The sequence below is a fragment of the Aphis gossypii genome, chromosome 2 (genome assembly GCF_020184175.1).
Source record: "Aphis gossypii isolate Hap1 chromosome 2, ASM2018417v2, whole genome shotgun sequence".
In the NCBI taxonomy this organism is placed as follows: Eukaryota; Metazoa; Arthropoda; class Insecta; order Hemiptera; family Aphididae; genus Aphis; species Aphis gossypii.
Window position 1 is genome coordinate 62,831,513 of NC_065531.1, and position 24,326 is coordinate 62,855,838.

General features: G+C 24.1%; 3 protein-coding genes across 8 annotated transcripts; 2 read left to right on the plus strand and 1 right to left on the minus strand.

Moving 5' to 3' along the window:
- Nucleotides 1–107: 107 nt before the first annotated feature.
- On the plus strand, nt 108–727 carry LOC114122975 (cytochrome c oxidase assembly protein COX16 homolog, mitochondrial). The gene has a single exon (XM_027985796.2). The coding sequence runs from the start codon at nt 351–353 to the stop codon at nt 648–650; it is 300 nt and encodes a 99-aa protein (XP_027841597.1). The 5' UTR covers nt 108–350; the 3' UTR covers nt 651–727.
- On the minus strand, nt 671–5,474 carry LOC114122974 (uncharacterized). Its single transcript, XM_027985794.2, has 10 exons — nt 5,370–5,474; nt 3,821–3,930; nt 3,722–3,749; nt 3,495–3,639; nt 2,886–3,157; nt 2,650–2,831; nt 2,417–2,591; nt 1,898–2,102; nt 862–1,832; nt 671–804 (listed from the first exon to the last, which is right to left on the minus strand). Exons 1-10 carry the CDS (start codon nt 5,457–5,459, stop codon nt 739–741), a joined length of 2,244 nt encoding a protein of 747 aa, XP_027841595.2. The 5' UTR covers nt 5,460–5,474; the 3' UTR covers nt 671–738.
- On the plus strand, nt 4,205–23,798 carry LOC114122973 (kinase D-interacting substrate of 220 kDa B). 6 transcript variants are annotated; one of them, XM_050199583.1, is made up of 31 exons: nt 4,205–4,419; nt 8,040–8,328; nt 11,771–11,902; nt 11,990–12,088; nt 12,222–12,320; nt 12,399–12,596; nt 12,658–12,756; nt 12,858–13,049; nt 13,122–13,226; nt 14,278–14,376; nt 14,441–14,882; nt 14,997–15,204; nt 15,284–15,415; nt 15,490–15,638; nt 15,708–15,843; nt 15,914–16,139; nt 16,220–16,399; nt 16,478–16,672; nt 16,729–16,993; nt 17,067–17,232; nt 17,296–17,575; nt 17,640–17,810; nt 17,878–18,051; nt 18,112–18,268; nt 18,394–18,479; nt 18,585–18,735; nt 22,048–22,118; nt 22,210–22,332; nt 22,393–22,527; nt 22,609–22,871; nt 22,930–23,798. In XM_050199583.1, exons 2-31 carry the CDS (start codon nt 8,056–8,058, stop codon nt 23,186–23,188), a joined length of 5,265 nt encoding a protein of 1,754 aa, XP_050055540.1. In that variant the 5' UTR covers nt 4,205–4,419; nt 8,040–8,055; the 3' UTR covers nt 23,189–23,798. The 6 variants fall into 6 exon arrangements, with proteins under 6 accessions (XP_050055540.1, XP_050055544.1, XP_050055541.1 ...); XM_050199587.1 differs by lacking the exon at nt 8,040–8,328; XM_050199584.1 differs by lacking the exons at nt 4,205–4,419; nt 8,040–8,328 and adding an exon at nt 6,667–6,961.
- Nucleotides 23,799–24,326: the final 528 nt, after the last annotated feature.

Here is a 24,326-nt window from a genome sequence, read left to right on the forward strand (position 1 = left end):
ATAATACTTTTCAACAGCAGCAGCTGTTTACTATATAATAAGTAATAACCACGGATTAATATATTATATATGTATATTAATCCGTGATAATAACCGTATATATTTTTATATCATTGAACTGTGATTGAACGGTCAGATTGTATACTTTAAGTCTTAAGATAATGATATTTTACCGACTAAATGTTGTATAAAAAATAGTATTGAACCTTCCTATGCTGTAGGCTTCGGAATAACTGTTAACTACATTTTTGATGATTTTTTTTATCTAGTAAGCCGTGCTTTAGACAATTTTATAATTTTAATACATTTAAAAAAAGTTAAATTAAAATGTGTTCAATAAACGCGTAATAATGGATCATTTTTCAAAATCATTAGACAGTTTTTTTAAAAACAAATTTTTTCGATACGGATTGCCATTTATTTTGTTAGTTGTTGGAGGATCATTTGGCCTAAGAGAATTTTCACAGATTCGATATGATTATCGAAAGGTCAAATTCATCAGTCCAGAAGAACTTAAGAAACAAGGTATTGAAATGAAACCTCGAGGCAGCGTCACAATAGAAACTGAATATAAAAAGCTTTTGGAACAAGTTAATTTAGAAGATTATGAGAATAAAAGAATACCAAGACCACCTGGATTTGAAGACTGAAATAAAACTATATTAAAAAATTGTTTTAGTATGTTTTTATTTTAACAAATAACAAATAAATATGTTATAATATATTATATTATCTATTCTAATTTTGTTTTACTTCAATCATTTGTTCAAGTAAAGTCATCAAAGTTGTAAACCTTTCTTGTATCTGTAAATTAAAAATGTATTACTATATAATATTTAATATGTTTAAAAATAGCCATACCTCTGATACTGATCTCTGTGGTATTCGCCTATTAATTGTTTCTAATAATACTTCAATATCTTCAACTCTTTTACAAGTTTGTAGTATAATTTTATCTTCATCTATAGTCCATTTGTTTATCATCTGTTTTTCAGATTCATTATTGTCTCGCTTGTTTCTAACATGCACATAACATTCAGATAAATTATCAATAGCTTCACTTTTTATTGTTATATTTTTATCTAGTAATGTTTCATTGATATTAGATCTTGTTGTAGAAGCGAAAAAATTACTTTCTGTTAACTTAATTGGGGTATTATGATCATCACATTGTTTTTTATTACTAATACTACCAATGTCCAAGTCATCACTAAACTCTTGTTTAATTGTAAGGTTATTTGATTTCTCAAGACTTTGCTGTTGTTCATTAATTGATTGATTATTTTCAGAAAAATTACCCTTAATAGTATCGTTGGTAAATTCTACTTTAATTTGGTTTGGTATTTGGTATTTTTCATACTGAATGTCTGCTTCTGTTATATTATCAATAACAACAGATGAAGGTAAGAAATTTAATTCTTTCGATACATCATTAACATCATTTTGATCCGAAAAAACTTCTGTTTTAATTTCTATATTCTTTTCAATTACATCTGAATTAAAATTATCCAAATTAACCGTATCAGATTTAATTTGATTTATAGTTTCATAATCCTTTTGTATTGCATTTTCTTTAATATCAACTTTTAATTTCTTTTTAGGTATAATTTTCACACTAGCTTCTGTTTTAGGAATACAAATAAATACCATTTCACTGCTTTTCAAGTCTTCATTAGTAACATGAACAATAGACTTTCCTGTTTCAATGTTTAGTTCTTGTTCATCTTTACATTTATGATTTTCTTCTTTTTTAAACTTGAGCTTTAAAGACTGCACTACTTTTGATTTTTGACGTTTTTTTGGTTTTACATCAATTAGATCTTCTTCAGATTCTATAATTGTAATTTTAAATAAGTGAAAAAATAATCAAAAGTAAATATGAATTATGACAACTAACCTGTTCCTGTGCTGCCTTTAATATCTTCTGCTGAGCCAGGAGAACTATTTTTAATCAAACTCTTTCTATTCTTTTGCTTTACTGTAATATTTTCTTCTGTTCTATCAATCTTTGACTGTACAATAGATGGATCGGCTCCTTCAAAATTTATTTTTGCTAATTTTAATCCTTCTAATGTATCAAAGTAGATGCGACCCTTAAAAAACTATTAAAAAAAAAAAAAGAGAATTTAGTTTTACAGTACATTCCACATTTATATTTTTTAAATGTTTATTTTATTAAATAAAATTATATAAAATCATTTAATTATAATCATTAATCAATTATTATATTGAATATAATGTCTCTAAAATTTTACTTCTTGATATCATATTTTACTATTAAAAATTATCCAAACATTTTTCATAAAATCATTAATGATATTAGAACCAAAGGTATTAATGGAAAATAACACGCATTAAAAAGATTTTAATAAGGTATAAATTTGTCTTAAATTTTAAAACAAAAAATTAATCATACCTTTAGACCACAGGATCTACAATGTGTATTGTCTCCAGGCTTATGACACATACAATGACATATGTTTAATTGAGTATGATCTTCTGAATCAGATGGAATTATTTCTTCGTAATCTATTCCACAGTTGTTACTTTGATCAATATCTAAGTCTTCCCAATTATCATCAGAAAAAAAGCTAAAATTGTATTCAATCAATTAACAAAGTAAGATTTAATAATATAATAATGACATACCTTTCAGGAGGATGTTCTGTTGGAATTAATTGAAAAAAACAATCAACTAAAATTGGATTACTCTTTAACAGAGGAAGCATAGCTGTATGAACTTCTAATGGAGTAATATTTTCACTTTTTGATAAATGAAACAAATTATTTAATATTTTTCGAACCTGAGTTGGTTGTTTTTTCATGCAAACCTAATAATTATAAAAATTAATAAAACTAATGATAGAAAAATAAATTAGTCATACTTGTAACTTTCTAATAAATTCTTTTATTCTAGTTAATTCTAGATAATCTGTGAACTTTCCAATTGATAAAGCTTGTCCTGGAAGTAAAAATCCTAAAAATTCATAGATTAAATCATCATTTTTATCAGTTAATACTTCTGTTATTTGTTCGTATAAAAGATTAATATTGCTATCATCAGCATCCCCAAAAGATGCTAAAAGTTTTATGGCTAGATCAAATGATTCAGTGTCTAATCTTTCTCTCATTTTTTTCATATATCCTTCAGCATAATCTATAAAATAAAAAAATATATATATACATACATGGTTTGTATTATAGTTTATAACTATTATTAAATATAATAATTAATTTGTTCAAAAAATTAAAAATTATAAAATGCACATAATATATTATGTGTTAGTAATAAAGATATAAATAACTTACATTATAAATACAGCTAGTAAGAGAATATTTAAAAATATTGAATTTTAATTAATTATACACTGACTGAAGATAAAAATCATTGTGAATTACGAACAGGGAGTTATTATTTTTTTTAATAAAGATTTAGTTTATAAGTAATGTGTTTGTGATATTTTTTAGTATAATTAATAAAAAAATAATAATACCTTGAGCATATTGTGAGTATGATTGGTCGTTTTCTGGAAAAATTGCAGCCAAAGCAGTCTCATATTTTTTTTTTTTCTTTAAAATGTTTGAGTTCAAAATATCAATTTTACGTTTAGGAGTACGATGATCTGATTCTGAAGTGTTCTAAAAAGTGTATACAATTTATAAAGTCTTAACAGTAATTAGAATACTTAACACAAGACACAACTAAAGCAATTTTATTTACTTTTTTGATAGTAATATGTCTGATTGATCTAAAAAAACAAACCAAATAGTAAGTATAAGTAAGCAGTTAGGTAAATAGTAAGATTTTGTTGCTACTTACTTCATATTATTAGTAGTAGTCTCAAGATTAACATCATTGGCAATCTTGAGTTCCTCGATACCATCAATCTGGCATTGATCCATTGCCTTATTGTTAAACATAAACAATACCTACCAAATATAATTGAATAAAATAAAAACAATTAGATACCGTAATACAAATTACAATTTAAAAATTTACAATTATTAAAGCTAAGTAATAATTAATATTGTTTTTGTTGGTACTACTTAAGTTTTTAAAAAAAAATTTTAAACTCTTTTAACTCTTATCTGAGTTACAATTGTATGATAACTGAACAGCTGTTTCGTTTTCCTAATAATACTTCTATACTTTACTATATTATTACTATATCACAACTTACTGTTTCCAGGAAAATACTTGACAAAATTATCATTATTTTTCTATTACATTTAATATAGTACGCTATATACATATATTTTTTGTAGTATCCAATTATTATAAAAAAAGTACTCAACGTAATTAGTGTCCTATTAATTAGTAAGATGCATCATTTTTAATCGACAGTTTTACTTATTCAGAATATTTGCTATTTCAAAACACTATGTAAAGGATCATGTTTCTTGAATTAAACAAATAAAGTAAGTACTTACTTAATTTAAACATTACACATATTAGGGTACCTATTTATTTTAATATTAAACATTGTATTTGTAAATATCTTAAATTACATAGTAAACTAGTATTTGTTATTTTTATAATAAACAATTAATTAAAACATGATATTCATGTTTTTTAAATTTTCTTTAATTAATCGTTTTTCAAAGATGTGTTCATAATAATGTACTTTAATTGTATTATGTATACAATTAAATATGTAATCAATGTACCTGCTATGGTTATAATTATAATAAGAATTAATTCAAAATTACTAAAAATATCAGTTTATCTGAACAAAAATACATGTATATAATAACATAAACTAAGAAGAAATCAAAAATAAACCTAGTCCATGATAATAAGTATATACAGGTACAGGTAGGCTAAACATTGTTTTCAATATGATATAGTCATTAATAATTACTTCCATGTTAGTTTGATTAAAAATTTAATTGTCTGAAATTTATTACATTAAGATAAAGAGGTACCTATGTAATTATACTAATTATCAAGATTGAATTTCTTAGCTATTTTACTTTGATGATAGGCAATAACTTTAAATTACTAAACCTTTCTAATTTGTATAAAATACTAAATCAATTTTTATTGCGTATGTTTTAGTTATTCATTTTTATAAAACTTAAAGTGTAATTTATATATTCTATTTTATGAATTGCATAAAAATCAATTTAGTCTACAACTATAAAACTGGATCTTAAGATTACTTAGGCCTCAAGTCACTTATTCCAAGTGTAATTTAAAACATTAAAATTATGTTACTCTTAATACCAAATACAAAGAGCATAATTTGAAGTACCTGTGCTATTAGTTTTTTAAAATTCCAAACCAAAAAAAGTTTTTGAAGTTAGAGATTAGCTGTCCATCATGCTTTTTCAATTTGAATACAATAATAAATCGTTAATATAAATACCTGTGTTTTACTGACTTCTTGCTTTTTTTTGAAAATTATTGAAAAACCAACACTTGGAACTATTTGTGCACCAAAACCAAAAAAATACATTATAAATCTTAAAGTTTTCTGCTCTATTAAAATTCTAACATCTGATGTCACTCAGGGAGTGTATGAATAAAAAAATAAATATTTATTGTGAATTTCAATTTTTTAGCTTAATTATTATAATTTTTACTTAAATCGATAATTTATCTCAATTTTAATTTGATAATTGCGATTTAAAATTAAATGTTTTAAATGTATTTGTAATATTTGTTAGATTTATTTGATGTCTATAAAATTACTTTTTTACCTAAATTATATACTAAAGTGCCATTTACACTTGACCTATATTTTTCATAAAAAAAAACTTTTGATATAATGATATGCATATTATTATATTTTTCAATGTATTCCTACCTATTTTATACTTTTTATGGATTTAATAACATGTAGAATTAAATTATCATAACTGCATTCCATAATGATTTGCCACAATAAATGTTTGCGCATGAATAGCTCTAGTATAAATGTAAGTATGATATAATATATGATATTAATAAAAATAAGAAATTATATTATTTTAGAGAAATTAAGCACAAATTTTGCTAAATGCCTAAATTTGTATTGGTTCTATAATTGTATATAAAAGATAATTTTAATTACCATAGGCATATTATTAGCTATCAATAAAATATGATTGGGTAGATTAAATCATGAATAAACATAAACATACCTACTTTCAAACTATACCTTATGCATAATACTCATTAATATGTTTTATAAAAATTTATCAGTTTGTTATAAATAAAATTTTTAAAATATTATGTGCACATATTAAATGGTATAAATTTTGCCATAATTATCTTTATGAAACATTTGCAGATTATTCAGTTATAAATCATGAAGTGCGTATTTTATAAAATGTTAATTTTAATAGATTAAAAACTTCACTCATTATTTAATTAGATGTATTAAGTACTTTTTGTTTGGTTAATAGATACAATAGCTTATATCTTTTTAATGATGTCATCATATTTTATTTACCTTATTAATACTACCTAGATTAAATAGTCAAACATGTATAATGTATGTATTGTTTGATAAATGTAAGGCACTCCTCTTCAGGGATATTGATAAAGAAATTTTGATTGAAATATATTTTAAAACATAATTCAGTGGGGGCATTCCAATGATCAATCGATTAGTTTTCAGCCAATAAGTGTTTCATACACCTGTATTAATAAACATATAATATAATTTCATAACATTATTTTCTAGTAAAAAGTTCCTAATTTATTTGATTATCTAATCTAAGAACAATATTTTTAATCCCATAATAAATATACAGTTAAAAACAAAAAAAAATATTTTCTTTTTATTTCAATATCTAAAAACTGTATTTTTGTCATGTATTTGAGTTAATTATGCCTAGGCTTCAGTGGAAATTTAAATCAAATCATAGTTCTGTAGAACTATTACCATTATCACTGAGCTATAATGTGAGCAGAAGCTATGGAAGCATTTTAAGTTATTTTCATTTTTTGAAAAGAATCAATGGCGATACTCAGGTAACATAGCATTTCATATGATACTAATATTAAAAACTAATCTGTAATTAATAACAGAATAGAAAAAATAAAATTGCCAGTAAAAGATATAATTAAATATGGAAAATTTTAAAGTACATACATGTATATATATTTGTGTCATTTAAAATAGGTTTTGTTGATTTTTTTATTGCAAATAAAATAGTTAAGTGGATAAACTGATAAAATACATTAATTTGATAAATAATGTAAATTGGTTTTGAGATTATGTAATTTTGCTATTTAAACAATTAACAATAAGTACTTAGATGTACATTATACATATAATAATCTTAAATATATCTAAAACTTAATTAAACATAAATAATTGACTCATGACTGCTTACATTATTGTTGTAATTAGTGAAAATATTATGTTCATAAGTTTTTAATACAAAAAAATTGCATATGGACCATAAGAATTTTTTTTATAATTTATTATATATTTTATAATTAGTAAGTACTTAATTTTTTAAACATTTATAATTATAACTAAAATCCAACTTTAAGTAACATTGCCAATAGCAATAAAATAATTATTATTGAAGCAGAATTTTATCTACTAAAATAAGTATATTAAGGTTTTTCATATGAAATAGATGTGTTTGATATTTTTTACAAGTGTGAATTACTCAAATATAAACAATATTTTAGTATTCAAGGTCTTGAATAAATGTAAGATTTTAAAAAAAATAAAGAAACATGAAGTTATGTTTAAGTTTTGATTTGTATTAGATTTAATCATAGATTAAAAAAAATTGTTTACTTATACAAATAATTCTCTTATCCTATTTATTTATAAACATACACCGTCGTGCATTTGTTTTTTTTTTTACTTAGCCTACCTAACCTAACCACGACCGTGGCACTGGATAAATATTTAATTTTAGTTAATTTTATGATTTTCATGTAACTTCCTAGACTTTTTATTATTTAAGTTTTAAAAATTTAAAAATATTTAGATATATGATGTACGTATCTAATTATCAGGTAATAATATCATATTATTGTGAATTAACATGATAATTTGTATACATAAAGTAACAACATTTTCGCACAGATCAAATTATATAAGTATGACAGACAATGAAGATCATCAAAGTGTACCAGTCAACATTCGTTACACTCGAGGTTTTTCATTTTTACGTTTACAACTTCCAACAACCAATGAGTTTAGCGATTTGAGACGGCCACAAAGATCACGTAGTCAAGGCTTCCTTACTGGGTTGTCAAATCGTTTACCGTCATTTTCTATCACTGGTCCATTATATGATGATAGTCCATTACCACCTACTGATAATTCAAACAAAAGATTCAGCTTTGCAAATTTCAGAAAAATTTCATCGGCGGTCAGTAGAATTGAAATATTGTTCTAACACCAGCCTCACTAAAACACCGATTTTCTGTTGTTTAACACCTAATAATGAGTTTTTAAACTAGCCAAGCTTTACTTTTTAATATACCTATATGTAGTTTATCTAAGCCATTTATTGTTCATTTTTCAACACAGCACTATACAATATACTACATATTTATTTATCTATAATATTCAATTCTTTAAACTTTAATTTATTTTAATATAAATTATTATGGATTTACAAAGATTTTAATCGTTGACAACATATTATAGGACTATTTTATAAATTTAGATTTATTTGATCTATTATCAAGATCAATAAAAATATAATGACTTTACTTAAAAATATAGAAAAATAATCATCTAATTATTTCTTAAAAACAATTACAGATATCCAGTAGCTATAGTGAATTTAAAAGAACTAGTATTTTTTTGTTGTGATATTCAATTGTTTGTTGTTATTTTTATTGGAGTGAATTTTATCATTTATTTTAAGCTGACTAGCTATTCAAGCAATATTATGATCAACGCCAGTTTCTTGCTATAAAAAATATGCCTTGAAAATTACAGAATATATATTAAATTTATTTATTTATTGTACTATTTTTTTTTTTTTAATTTCCATATTGACATTAAGTCATTAACTGAAACAAGTTCTGCATTTTGTAGAGCAAGGCTATTTCAAAGAAATTTAAAAATTATTTTTCTGATGTTATTTATTTGACCAGAGAGATTAGAAAGAGGGTTAAACAATTTTTATTTGACTTCGCTCTAGGGTTTAATCCAGTGTTTTTCAACCTTTGTATTATGGTGACACTATTAAAATATTTCATACTTTGTGAAGCATGATAAAAAAAAATAAGTGTAATGGGTAATATTTGGTATTATTTGGTTATTTAATTGGTAATATAAAATTAAAAGTAACTAAGAAAAATAATGATTAATGTCAATAACAGATAACTTATATTTGATCACTATAGACATTTTATCAAATATCTATTAAACTTTTGTAAATTCTGTCATAAATGTTTGCACATTTTGAGTCATTTAATATACTTCATAACCCATTTGGACTTATCTGGTGACACTGGTTGAGAAACACTGATCTAGCTTATATTTACTCCTATGCATATTAACAGAAAAAATTTGACTCAATATTTTTTTAACTTCTTACAAATTATGAAATATGTATTTTTTTACATTCATACAAATAATTTATTAATATTGGTATTTAAAATAATACATCTAATACAGTTACATGAACTATATATATACATTATAGAATCGCAGACGTTTCGCCCTCACTATTTCGTGGTATAAATATATAATCAATAAGCATACAATATATTTAGTCAACACAACACAAAATGCTATAGAAATGAATACATTAAAATTAAATACTATAATATTAAGATAAATTCTATATCTTTATTGGTTACCTATAACCTATTTACTATAATATTGTACAAGATTTAAGTATAATAACAATAATGGCATTTTATACTATTTAAAAACATAAATAAGTTAACCCAAAAGTAAATATATAATTCATCTTAGTGTTATGGTATTTAATTTTAATTTATTCATTTTTACGACATTTTGTGTTGACTTATTATATTGTATAATTATTGATTATGTATTTGTATACTTTGTAGTATTGTCATTTAAACATTAAAATTTTCATTAAACATTAATGTATTTAAATTATCAAAGTATGCCGAGGACCAAATGTTCTATGGCTAATTATATTCTGGGACGAAATGCCCTATCGTAATAATTTCTAGGGAAGAAACGTCCGTGGATTGGTTTTTTTGATGGGGACAAAACAGCGGGGCAAAAAATCTGTTATCACATTTATACTAGTATGCTTACCTAGTATGCTTACCTAGTATGCTTACTTACTAAGCTTAAATAACAATATCAATTATCAAACTTTTTTTTTCCTATCATTGAAATCAACCATTTCTCTAGCAGGAATTACTCAAGTTTTATACATAGAAAGGTTAACTTCATTCATTATTACCTAAGTAATATAAAAATGGTTATTTAGGTATTGTTTATACCAAGTACCTACTGATCAATCTTTTATAGATTGGATACCAAAGCGGATTGATTCAATTCACTTTTCTTGATACAATAAATTTATGTATTTTCAAGAAACATAAATATTGAACATGTTATATTTTTAAAAATATATTTTGTTGAAATGTGTTAACTTTTTTTTAAGAAAAAGTACTAAATAAATAATAATTATAACAAAAATGTCTGTCAAAAGTTTAACTTTTTTAACCAATAATATTTTATAAAATGTGCATTTATTTTGTTAAATTAAATTTGCCCTTTGCATTATTAATTGTATTAAGTGTTTTTGTGCAATAACTTTCAATCCTAATACCCAATAAAAATAACTTGTTACGGTTACATTTTTATTTTATGTTCTATTAATACATAAGAGTATGCATTGTTATCACTGTTTGATTTACTGATGTATGGAATTATATAAAAATGATTGATTGTTTTTTTTTTTGTATAGGTATTATAGAATTTTCAATTGTTTGAAACTGAAACATATTTATTATCTATTAATTATTTATGATTTTAATTGTATGTTATAACATATTATATAGTATTATATAATTTATTAGAAAAATAATACATTTAAATTTTAATATGTAAAATATTTATATCATTTTTAATTATTTAATACTAAAAAATAATAATATATGGTTATAATGATTTTATTTTTATTTTTGTATTACATGTTGTTTAATAATTTAAATTAGTTAGATATGGCCAATAATTAAAAACCTACTATGTAGATAACCACTATATAATGTTCTTACTATAATGAACATGTTGAATTTCAATTCATTGATAGACCTTTGTTTACAATGAAAAACAATTTTGAACATTAATAATCGAATTGTTTGATAACCTTGTTTGTCATTTTTAAGAACAATGTTACAATTTTAACAAATGTCCATGTATATTTTATTCGTTATTCCTGATTATTTTAATAACTATTAAGAAATTTCTACCTTTTAACAAGTACAAACTAGATCCATTTTGTTTCCAAGAACCCCCTTTAAAGTTGGTGATTGGAGCATTTATTTTTACTAGACAAAGTATCTCTTCACACACACACACACACACACACACACACACACACACACACACACAAATATTGTAAAATCAATACATTCTTTGCTCCAATTAAAGTGTAAAATGATAAATATATATTTTTATTTTTATTATAGAAGTATTTAATTTTTGTTTGTTTTTTTTTTTTTTTTAGCTTATTATTAAAAATACTTAAATTGAGTTTGATTGCTTATTTTTGCTATAATAATGTTTTTAAAATCAATTTTTATTAATATTTTTTTTTCTGAATTCGTTTAATGTCACATTTTAATTTTTTATATTTTAATTTTTAGAATTTGCATACTAGTGATTCAATGGTGTCGTTATGCTACAGAGCTTTACATAATTACATCTCAGAAAATAATTTAGAAGGTCTTCAAGGATTTCTTGAAAACCGTCGTGTTCTTGTTGATGATCGTGACGATGTAAGATTAAATAAATAAATAAATTGTGATGAATAGTTTTCTTTATTTTAATTATTTTCATACATTTTTTATTTATATTTTTTATAGAATGGAGCTACTGCTTTACATTATGCTGCAACTAAAGGGAAATTACAATTTCTTAGGGAGCTTATTAATCATGGATCAGATGTTAACATTGAAGATAATGTAAGTAATTTACAGCATTATACTATCTTGAAATTAATTGAACAATTAATATTTTGTAGCCAAGAAAAACATTAATTTGTATTTTTTTCCCCTTTAAATATGTTTATCTCTATGTGAAAATTGAATTGTATAGGATAATTGGACAGCATTGATTTGTGCTGCCAAAGAAGGTCATACTGATATTTGTGCTGAATTATTAGATCATGGAGCTGATATTGAACACCGAGATATGGTATATATTTTATTACAATGTTAATAATCTTTGAATGATTTATGGATATTTATTTATAATATATCATTTACATATTAGGGAGGATGGACATCACTTATTTGGTCTAGTTACTGTGGATACCCTACCTTGGCTAATTTTCTATTGGACCGAGGGGCTGACATAAATGCTCATGGAAATTTCCACATTACTGCATTAGTTTGGGCTGCAGGTAGAGGACACACAAAGTTGGCCTGTAATTTAATAGCACGTGGTGCTAAAGTTAATGTTGGCGACAAGGTATGCATAAAATTATTAGAAACGTTATGTAAAAATAATTATATATATCTTGATATTGTAGTATGGGACTTCTGCATTAGTATGGGCATGTAGAAAAGGTGATGTAGAACTTGTTGATACATTGTTAAGAGCTGGAGCTAATGTTGACACTGCTGGAATGGTAAGTATAATTTATATATTTAACAAACCAATCATAAATATTGTATTTATTTTATTGTTAAGTATAAACATTTGTTTATTTAATGGTTGACTTGTTTTTAGTATTCATGGACTCCTTTATTAGTATCTTCCATGGGAAATCACACCGAAGTTGTAAATCTACTCCTTGAACGTAAGCCAAATGTCAATGCTTTAGACCAAGATGGATGTACTGCTTTAACAATTGCATGTAAAGAAGGATATTATGATATTGCTAATTCTCTTTTAAATGCTGGAGCTTATATCAATATACAAGTAAATACATATAGATACAATATATTTCAGTTAAATCTTAACTAAAATCATTAAAATTTTAATTTTTTTTAGGATCGTAGTTCAGATACTAACCTTATACATGCTGTTAAAGGAGGACACCGAAATATTGTAGAAGCACTTCTTAAAAAATATGCTGATGTCGATGTTATGGGAAAAGTATAAATAAAATAAAATTACATTAATTGGCTTTTAATATTACAACCATATTTTTAATAATCTAATTTTATTTTATTTAAGTTTTTTATTGAATTTATTTACAATCCATGCAAGTGGTAAAAAACAATGAGACTGAAAAACTACCACCTAAGAAAGTTGCAAAGTTAAATTGATAATTTTGAATTATAGAAAGCTCCTTAAAACCTTTGATTGATAAGTTGTTTCTTCGAGTTTGTAGATTCGATTGAAATCTTGAGTAGGTATCTGCTTTTGTTGAGTGTATTGAAGATCAGGATGGTATGAAGTTTTCCATTGGTAACATACTCCAAAGTATTGAATTTGATGGAATTGGATTCTTTAACTTTGTTCATATTTAAAATTGATAGTTAGTAGTAGTATCTAAATTATATTTAGAGTATTAGGTACTTTATTCCCATCTTTACTCTTAATTAATTTATAAGAGAAGTATATTTTCAAAAAATGTATAAATTTAAAATGTTGCAATTTATTTTACTTTTATATCAAAAATATTTTAAAATACAGTAGAATCTCAATTATCCTGACTTCATTAAGCTAAATTTTGCTTAATCTAGATATCCGTTTAAGGCTTGTTTTCGTGTTAATTTTAGAACATGAAAACTAGAACCACAAGTTTATCGCATGTTATTGCAATTAATACCAATTTGATATTATCATTTGTGTTATCCATTATTCATCTAATACTATGTATGGATCTTGTATATTTTAATACATATTTTAAATTCTATAATAAACGATGTTTGGTTATTATATTTAATCCGAATTTTCATTAAACTTAGGTAAACTAGAGTGCCATTAAGTCCAGATTAATGAGGAGGTTTTAGTATAATTTCTTTAACATTTTATGATGAATATTTTTACAACTTTCAAATTTGCCTCTAATTTACTAACTTTCCTTCCAAAACAAAAATGTACACATTATGCAAAAAAATATCAGATTATTTTTAAACCCTTATGTTTAATTAACTTATTCAAATAAAATACAAATATTGACATGTTGTTTAAACTATAGGAACGGAAAACTGCATTGTATATTGCTGTAGAAAAAGGAAATACAGCAATAATTAAATTATTACTTGGTGCAAATCCTGATTTAGAAATTTCAACAAAAGTAAGCAGTATACAAATGTAAGCAAAACTATTTAATATGTAATAAATTTTGTTTATTTATTAAGGATGGTGATACACCTTTGATGAGAGCTGTTAGAAACCGTAATGCTGAAGCTGTTCAACTTTTAATTGAAAAGCGTGCTCGTGTACCAGCTACAGATAAACGTGGAGATACTGCTTTACATATAGCTATGAGAGCTAGAGCTAGAGGAATTGTTGAAATTTTACTACGAAATCCTAAAAACAGTCAGCTTTTATACAGACCAAATCGAGCAGGTGAAACACCATACAATATGGATGTTAATGCTCAAAAGCCTATTCTTAGTCAAATATTTGGTTCGAGGCGTCTTAATACTAATGAAGATAATGAAAATTTACTGGGATACGATCTTTACAGCAGTGCACTGGCCGATATGCTTAGTGAACCTACTTTATCAATGCCAATTACTGTTGGATTATATGCTAAATGGGGTAGTGGAAAATCATTTCTGCTTAATAAATTGAGAGGTAAGTAGTTTGAATAATCAAATAGTTTCTTTATTATTACATTATTAAAATAGTTCAATTAATTTAATGACTAAGAATAAAACTTTAAAATATAAACGTCTGTTACCTTTTTAGAGGAAATGAAAAATTTTGCTCATCAATGGACTGATCCATTTTTTCAATTCCCATGGCTAATATTGGGTGTGGCACTTCATTTTTGTTTCATTGCTGGTACTATAGTTGTAGTCCTGACATCATCATCACTTGTTGCAATTATCACAACATTTAGTTTATTAGCTGGTATATTTTTCTTCCTGATAATGGTATACTATGGCAGTCATAGGTTAGTATTATTATTATTTTATATATCACTTATTTATTATCTTTATTATTAATTGCTATTTTAATAATTAATTTTATAGACTTGATTGGGCTTATAATTGTATCAGTTATTTAAGCCAAAAAGCCGTTACAACACGAATAATTCTACAAATAATATTTTGTCATCCACCGGGTTCAAGTTGGGGGACATCAGTTACAGCACAACCTATTAGGTATTTATGATTTTAATATACATTTTTTATACATCAAATTTAATTAATTATATTTTTATTACAAATTAATTTAGATTTTATTTTACTGACCAAACTCGAGTAAGTAGTACAACACCTGGAGAAAGTACAATTATTCAAATGATAGGTTCATTATATGATTCAATTGAAAAAGATTTTGGATCAATTTCTACCCGCTTATATAGAGCTTTTCGTCCAAAACCTGGTTAGTTAGTTAATTTATTTTTTTTATTTCTTATAAATAATAATTATTGATAATTCATATACATTTTAGTAAAACTTACTTCACCTTGGAAATGGCGTAAATTATGTTGCATGCCAAATATAATACTATTTGAAATATCATTTCTATGTGTTTTATTAGTAACACTAATTATTGCTATGAACAATGGTACATTAACTTTTATAAAGTAAGTTTTGGTTTTAACATGAAATAACATTATTTTTAATTTTTAATTTTGTATTGTTTTAATTACTTAGTGATTTTTCAATTGACAAAGCTATTGGAAATGTTATACTATTTTGTTGTGGGATGTTCATTTTATTACTATTGATAGGAAATTTATATACATTCAGTCAATTACTACAATCATTAGTGTTCTCACAGCGTAAACAATTAAGGAGAGCTACATCAAGATTAGATACATTAAAGTCTGAAGGATTTATTCAAGCATTACGGACTGAAGTAAATTTAATGACAGAAATGGTATTATATTTAATATTTTTTTAATATTTGTAAGATAGTTATTTAATAAATACTAATTAATTTTACTTATTTGATAAAAGGTGCGTTGTTTAGATGCATTTACTCAACAGCAAACTAGATTGGTAATAATTATTGATGGTCTAGACTCTTGTGAACAGGACAAAATATTATTACTTTTAGATGCTGTACGGATGTTATTTTCTGAACAAAATACTCCTTTTATAGTTGTCTTAGCTATTGACCCACATGCAATTTCTCAGGTCTGTACATAGTTTGTTTTTTTCTTTATATATAAAAGATATTTAATTATTGAAGATGGTACAAATTATTTTTTCCAGGTAATTGAACTCAATAGCCGAAGGTTGTTAAATGACATGAATTTTTCTGGACATGATTATCTTAAAAATATGGTTCATTTGCCATTTTTTCTTCAAAATTCTGGTTTGCGAAAAGTAAAATTAGCTCAAAAATCATCTCAATCTCATCGTAAAAGTGTTACTAATCAAATGGATGAATGTGGATTGGTACATTCGGTAAGAAGATTTTAAAATAAAACAAACAGCTTCATTAATTACATTTTTAACTATAGGCTTCAACACGACGATTATCTAATGAGTCCACAACTTTAAAACCTACTATGGGTTCTTCTGGTGGACTTAGTCGAAGCAAGGGTAACATTAATTCTACCAGGAATAAATTAAAATCCAGTGAAAGTATAGCTAGTAGCATAGCTAGCAACATACATAGATTAGGTGGTCCACAAGATCTTTCTAAAATTTTGTTAACTGATGACTATTTTAGTGATGTGAATCCTAGAAGTATGAGACGTTTAATGAATATTGTTTATATTACAGGTATGAAGAAATAATGAAATAAATAAATAATTTATATTTAATTAGTTAACTTTAAAAATTGATAACATTTTAGGTCGTTTATTGAAAGCATTTCAATTAGAATTTAATTGGTACCATTTAGCTAGTTGGATAAATATTACAGAACAATGGCCTTATAGAATATCTTGGATGATTATTTTTCATGATACTAATGAAGATACTATTGATGATTCAATGTCATTAAAAACTTTATATGAAAAGTAATTTTAATTTTGATATATTTTTAACATAATCATTATTTTGATTAAAATTATAATTAACAGAGTACGTCGTCAAATACAACTTTCTAAAGACATTGATCCATTAATGGAGATGGACAAAGATGAGAAAAAATTTGAAATATTTCTTTCTTTTCATCGAACAACATTACTAGTTAGCGATTTAAGAATTTTCTTACCATTTACTATCAATCTGGATCCATATTTAAGAAAAGTTATTAAAGATGAAATGCAAAATTCTGAAGATTCTACTGTTTTTAGACCAACAATAATACATAATGAACTACAAACACGGAGAGTACAAAATCAACTTATGAGAAGACAGGTTGGTTAAATTCTTTAATTTTTTACTATATTTAGATTATAACTAACCTATAATTTAATTTAAGAAAATGGGAGCTAAATTATCATTACAACACGAAACCTTACCTACGACATTAATGCTAAATGAACCACAATCTGCTGTATTATGGAATCAACAAGTTCAAAATAGATGGCATACACCACCTTATGAAGAATTGCCAAACCAACTTCAAAATTTTTCTATTTCATCTTTATCCGTAATGAAAACTTATAAATATATTTTTAAATCAATTTCATCCTATTTAAATGATTGTAATGTTTTAGGATGAATTTAACAATATTAAATTGTCATCATCAAGTGTAGATGAAATTTGTAAGTTGTTAACAAGGATTAGAGATTTACAAGAGTCAAACATTCCAAAATATACACAAATAATTAAAGATAACAATCTTACTGGTTGTGTACTTTTACATTGCAATTTGAACGAACTGAAAAATGTAATTAAACATATTTTTAATTTAATCAAGTACAAAATATATTATATTTTTGATTTGCAGGTATTAAAAATGAACTTTGGAGATTGGGAACTATTTCGTATAGTTTTATTAGCATTGCGAGATAAAGAATACTTAATAAATAATGAAACCAACAGCAACATTAATTTTAAACACACAAGATCGGGTAGCTCTAAAAATCAATCTCATGAAAGAAGAGGTATATAAGTATTTGGTATAATATAAATATGTAAAATGACAATCTAATTATATATTTTTTATGATAACTTAATTTTATTTATGAAAACTAATATATGTTTATTAATAATAATTTTTAAATATTAGGATCTTCTAATAATAGTAATAATGTCCAAGGAATTTTAAACGATAAAGATCAGAAAGGGTCCAAAATATCAGCAGTTGAAAAACAAGTAAGTAAATAATTTTAATTAATTTAAATTTAAGTTAAAAATTGACTAAAGAAGTATAAAGTTTTCATTTTTATTTATTGTGTACAATTATTTTATAACACAAAGGTAACATTAGAAGAACAAATGATTTGTGGTGCATTACAAACTCTCAACGAAGAAGCATGCGAAGATGTTCTGGAAGAGTCTGAAGAACAAGGTACCATAGCAGCAGCTACCTATTTGCAAGTACCACAGCAGCCTATCGACATAATTACAGGTGAGCAGATGCAACAACAAAGTCAGAATGAACTCGACAATAGTAATTTTAAAACAGGAGAATGCAATCCTTATGTAGTTGTAGATATGAATAAAATGCCCGAGAAAAATTAATATTAATGGAGTGTGTGGTGATGAGTCTTAAGCATGTGCATGACTTTATTTCATCATGATTTTTTAAAAATTTTATTTCATATTATTTAATTTATTTACCACACCTAGACCTAGTTAAGTAATATTTTCCTAATCTCGATTATTTGAATAAAATAATATTATTGTTTATGTATATTTTATTAAAAGATGAAATAAATTATCAATAACATACTTTTTTTCAATAATTATTTGATAAATATTTATATTTTGTACAATTTTGCAGTAACTACAATAACTAATAAATTTGAAAGTGTGATCATAATGTAAGCAAGAGGTGGTTGTTGAGATTTAATTTCCTTATTGCATTATTATTATTATAAAGAATTATACAGAGTTTTAAGAATATCTCATATTTAATAATATTATATTTATGTGGAGTGGGTGAATAAGCACTTTGCTCTAAGATCTTTTCATACTAAAATTATATATTGTATCAGTACATTTGAGCTTGAAAAATATTTTTTTAATAAAACTGAAATATATTTTATAAGAGTTTCTCAATTGAACTATCAGAGTTGAAAAATAAAGTATACCTTAAATTTTTTGTCTTACAACTTACAGATTTGATATCTGTATAGAATATTTTAAAAATATAAATGTATTTTTAGGACACATTTAGTTATTTATTAAAATTATTAATTATTTTTATATTTCGATTTGAGTGAGTTAACTTTTTGTTTGAAACATAAAACAGAATTTTAGTGAACATAGGCCTATAATACCAAATAATGTTTAGATTTAGATTTAATTTTTAGCTTTAATTGATTATCAATTAGTGATTACTGATTAATTACAACAATAAAAAATAATTATTTTAGTTTTTATATTTTAAGTAAACCTATTTCATCATTTATTTTTTTTTTCAATTGTAATTACCTATTTCAAAATATAATCAATTTACAAAAATTGAAATTTCCAATTTTTACTAACTAAACTATGACATTGGTAAGAATCTGCTAAATTTTTTACATAATTTCCTACTGCTATTAAGTTATTAATTATTGTTATTATTTTAGATTCTGAGTGGTGCTATAAAGGTAATAGTTTTACAATGATCTGGGCTTAATAAATTATATGAAAGCAATGAAAATATACCTGTCATACATAAATTTTGTAATATTGTGTAACTATGTAGATCTCTGTTAGGAATTATTTTTTGTAAGCAATGATTTATTATAGATTTCAAATTCATGTGTCATTCACATGACAGTGAATTATCTACTCAATGACAAGGTATACTCGTCACTTGCTGGACAGCAGAGCTGTTAACTACTTTGCCCTTTTTATGTGTTATGTATTTATGTACTCTCAACATTTAATTTAATTATTATTTAGATTTTATTTAAGTATTTATTAAATGTGTCTTATAACAGTTACACCTATAAAAAAAACCATTGTTTAAACATGTTTATGAAACGTGTTCTAATACTATTCTAATCTTAAAACCTTGAACTTCTTTTAACATAAAAATACATTTTTAATTAGATTATTGATCCTTAAAAACAAGAATAGAAATACATATTACAACAATATAGTGATCTATATTTTTTTTACATTCACTAATCACTGTTGTTATTATATGTATATGTATGATATTATCATTGTTTATTTATATATTCAACATATAAATATTTTTTGTGAATGCGATAAAATGCATCAATAATTTATTGAATTCTAATTGATTATATATTAACTGATAACCATTAAGCACAATATACATTAAAATCATAGTTTTTTAAACTATGATCTATAATCAAATGTAAATCATTTACTAACTACAAACATAAAAGATTACAAATTATTATATTTTATTTTATTAATATTTAGCCAAAAAATTACTCTTGACCATAAACTAAAATTGCGCTTATAATAATATTATCTATATTATTATTACTCCATTGTATTTTTTATTTATTACATGTGATTTTGTTAATTACAAATTCAATTTTTATTGTTCTGTGAGAAAATTCAATATTTTGCTTGTGTTATTACTTATGTAAACTAAATATTATGAAGAAAAAAGTGTACCTATAATATTTATGAATTGGTTTTTGAAGGCTGCATAAATAATTTCATCATTAATTGTTTGTTTTATAATTTTAATTTTATTTAATTGCTCAGATATTAATTTTCGTAAGTATATGTAATTATAAAAAAAAGTATTAAATCTAAATAGTTGAAAGCTTAAAGATGACGTATTAATATCTTCACTTGCATAGAAAAATGATGTAAAAATGGCTGCAATATATGTTGTTACAATTTTTATTGCTTGGTACCTATTATGTAGTATATACTGTATATACTAGTATATACTATATATACTTAGTAGACTATCATTATGCTTTTACTTACACACAGTATTTTTTAGTAATTGATCACTAATGTGTACAGACTTTAAATTATAATACTAATATACTTTTTTGTAGTTTTAAATTACTCTATTTATATTCTTATGTAGATGCATTAGTTTTTAATTGAATAATCATGCACATAAGCTATTTAAATTAATATTTAATGTATAATTTGTTTATATATTTATAACATATTTAACTAATCATTTTAAAATGTTGAAGTTTTAGATAATGAGTTGTATTGAGAAAGAGGTTTGTGAAGTGCTGTTTAGGAAAACATTTTATGTAGCTGTGAAAGTGATTTTTGAGTTACCTGCTTTTAGATTCTTTAAAAATGATAAATGGATATAAATTTCTGAAAGGATTTTTTTTATTAATTTTGTTTGTATTTTAAAAAAGTTTTAAAAAATCAAGCATAATTTTTTATACATTTATTTTAAAATTCTTAAGTTTTAGAAAATTTATTGATGACAGATAATACTCCAAAATATCTTTATGGCTTACCATTTAATTCATTGATCAATATATTAGCAATTAAATGTATAGTGTGGTTTATAAAAATAAGCAATCTTACATTTTAAAAATCACCAATTAACTTTTGTTAATGCAAAATTTTACAATTTGAAATTAATACAATAGTAAGCTAAGCTCTGCTTAAAATTATTTACAAATTAAAAACATTTAGTATTGCTTTCATATTTTAAATAACAATATAACACTGTACTGCACCGAGGTCGACAAAGTGAGCCAATATGTGACAAAACGTCTAGTCATTGTTCTCTTTATATTTTATTTATTTTATTTTTTAGGTGATGGATCCGTGTGTAGTACAACTTCAAGTAATGATAATGGGGGAGATGTTGATGCATTTTTACTTCAGGTAATTACATTTTTTTTCAATCATTAATATTTATAATATCTATTATCTAATATTAATAAAATTATAAAAGCCATTATCAATTTTTTTCCAGAATTCACCTCATCATAGCATTGTCCAATATCCAGCATTTCAATACGAGGGAAATAATTCTGTTTCAGCAAATTCATTGAACAATACTCCAATTGCTTCTAGAAAAAATCTTATTGATTACAAAGTTGGTATTATCAATGTTTTAATAATTCATTAAACAAAAAAATATTTTTTAATTTTTTAGACATGTATTGTAACTACAACTACTGAAAAAGCAGGAAAACCTTTCTTGCTTAAATCAATTAAAAGACCAGCATCATTAGTAATGAACAGGCTTGATGATGCAGATACAATACCAGAAACAAAAAATTCTGTACAAGTATGTTTATATTTGTAAAACATAAGAATTTTATGTATTTTTCAAATATTATTAATAATATCATTAAAATTCTATGTTAAGGCTAGTGGGATTGTAAAACAAGGTATTGCAGGCTCAGTTGGTATGCTAAGTTGTTTAGTAGCAAGTACAAGTTGGGTGCAACAACCTCCTGCAGTTACTATATCACCGGTTTGTAGTAATGAAAAATTACCAACAAGTCCACCACAAGATACAAATCATTCTTCAGCAGTGTGTGCGACAGCAAGCAGTGATGATGAAAGCACTCCTCTAGTGTCAGACATGTCTTCACCACAATCTGACCACCTGCAATCAAATACTGACCGGTAAAATGAGGTATCTAGTTAAAAATAATTTAAAGTATTGACATAAAGTTTATTTTAGATCAGACAAAGTATATACATTTAATGGCATGTTCTATAAAGAAAACTCTCAACATTCTTTAACTTCTCAATTATCTTCAAAAAGTACTGAATCTTTACAATTGAGATCTGAAGGTGGAGGTTGTTCATTTGATGAAGACATAGATCTTCTTCGTGGTATTAATAGCATTCAATCCAGATCTAGGAGAGTATCATTTGACAGCGATATTAGTATGTTAAGTCATCCATATGACTGGAATGATCCTGAAACTATGGTGTAAATACTATAATATGATTATACTACAAATTTATTAATCCTATTCGACTTTATATTATGAAACATATTTCATGTTAAGCTCATTTACATTCTAATTTAACTTAGATTTTTTTTTTAAATATATAGTGTTTATGTTTTACCAATACCTTAATTTAAAATTTTTATTTACATACAGCACAAATAATAATCTTATTACACAGCTTTAAAATTTTTATTTCAGTACGGCACAAATAATATTCATATAAACCTATCAAACATATTAAATTTCATTAATTGTATATTTTATTATTTTATTTACATATACTCTGTCTCAAACTAAAATATACCAGGCGGCCGACCAGTTTATCTGCTTAATGTTAGCTGTCGATTTCGCCACCAATTGGGGGAAAAAGTTACTGCGGCTGTCAGATGTAATGCGCAAAACCAGTATAATCTAGCTTGAGACAGAGTATATATACTTTTAAAGTTTAAATGATGTAAAAAAAATTATTATGTAGTCTTAATAAAGACTTATGTAGAGTTATCATAAATGTAAATGTTATTTTTGAGATTGAATTCTAACATATTTATTTGTTGTAATTTTATGTAATATAATCATATTATAATTCTTTTAATTGGTACTTCACATTCATAAATATAATTAATAATATCAGTTTACCAAAATTTATAATTTTATTGTTTAAAATTAGAATTTGAATACTTAAAATATTTTAGTAGGTAATATTGAGTCAATAAAAAGTCTATTTAATTAACTTATCAGCTATAAAGTTCAATACACATTTAAATTTTAACATTACTTCTAACATGAAATAATGAAGTATAAAACCTAAAAACTATGATTTTTTTTTAATTAATTATTCCTTTAAATAAATGATGTGTTCTAGTATAATAATTTAATTTTAGGTTTAGTTTTTATGACTAAATATTAAAGAGTTAAACTTATAATACGTTTAATTGTAATGAACCAATTATAATGATTTTATTTTTTTATATCTACTAAATGTAATATATAAATTTGTGTATGTATATAATTTGACTATAGATATGTTTCTAAAAAACAATTTGCATATTGTTTTTCTAATTGATTAAATTATTTAGATAACTCTAAAAATTAATTAAAGTTATAATTTTTTATATTTATT

What these genes read in the sequence shown, in the direction of transcription:
- LOC114122975 (XM_027985796.2), top strand. Translation starts at nt 351, where the DNA reads ATGGATCATTTTTCAAAATCATTAGACAGTTTTTTTAAAAACAAATTT.
- LOC114122974 (XM_027985794.2), bottom strand. Translation starts at nt 5,459, where the DNA reads ATGTATTTTTTTGGTTTTGGTGCACAAATAGTTCCAAGTGTTGGTTTT. An exon ending in GACATATTACTATCAAAAAA is followed by an intron (nt 3,640 to 3,721) that starts GTAAATAAAATT and finishes TACACTTTTTAG; the next exon opens with AACACTTCAGAATCAGATCA. An exon ending in ATACTCACAATATGCTCAAG is followed by an intron (nt 3,158 to 3,494) that starts GTATTATTATTT and finishes TTTATTTTATAG; the next exon opens with ATTATGCTGAAGGATATATG.
- LOC114122973 (XM_050199583.1), top strand. Translation starts at nt 8,056, where the DNA reads ATGACAGACAATGAAGATCATCAAAGTGTACCAGTCAACATTCGTTAC. An exon ending in GGTACATTAACTTTTATAAA is followed by an intron (nt 15,844 to 15,913) that starts GTAAGTTTTGGT and finishes TTAATTACTTAG; the next exon opens with TGATTTTTCAATTGACAAAG. An exon ending in ACCCACATGCAATTTCTCAG is followed by an intron (nt 16,400 to 16,477) that starts GTCTGTACATAG and finishes TATTTTTTCCAG; the next exon opens with GTAATTGAACTCAATAGCCG.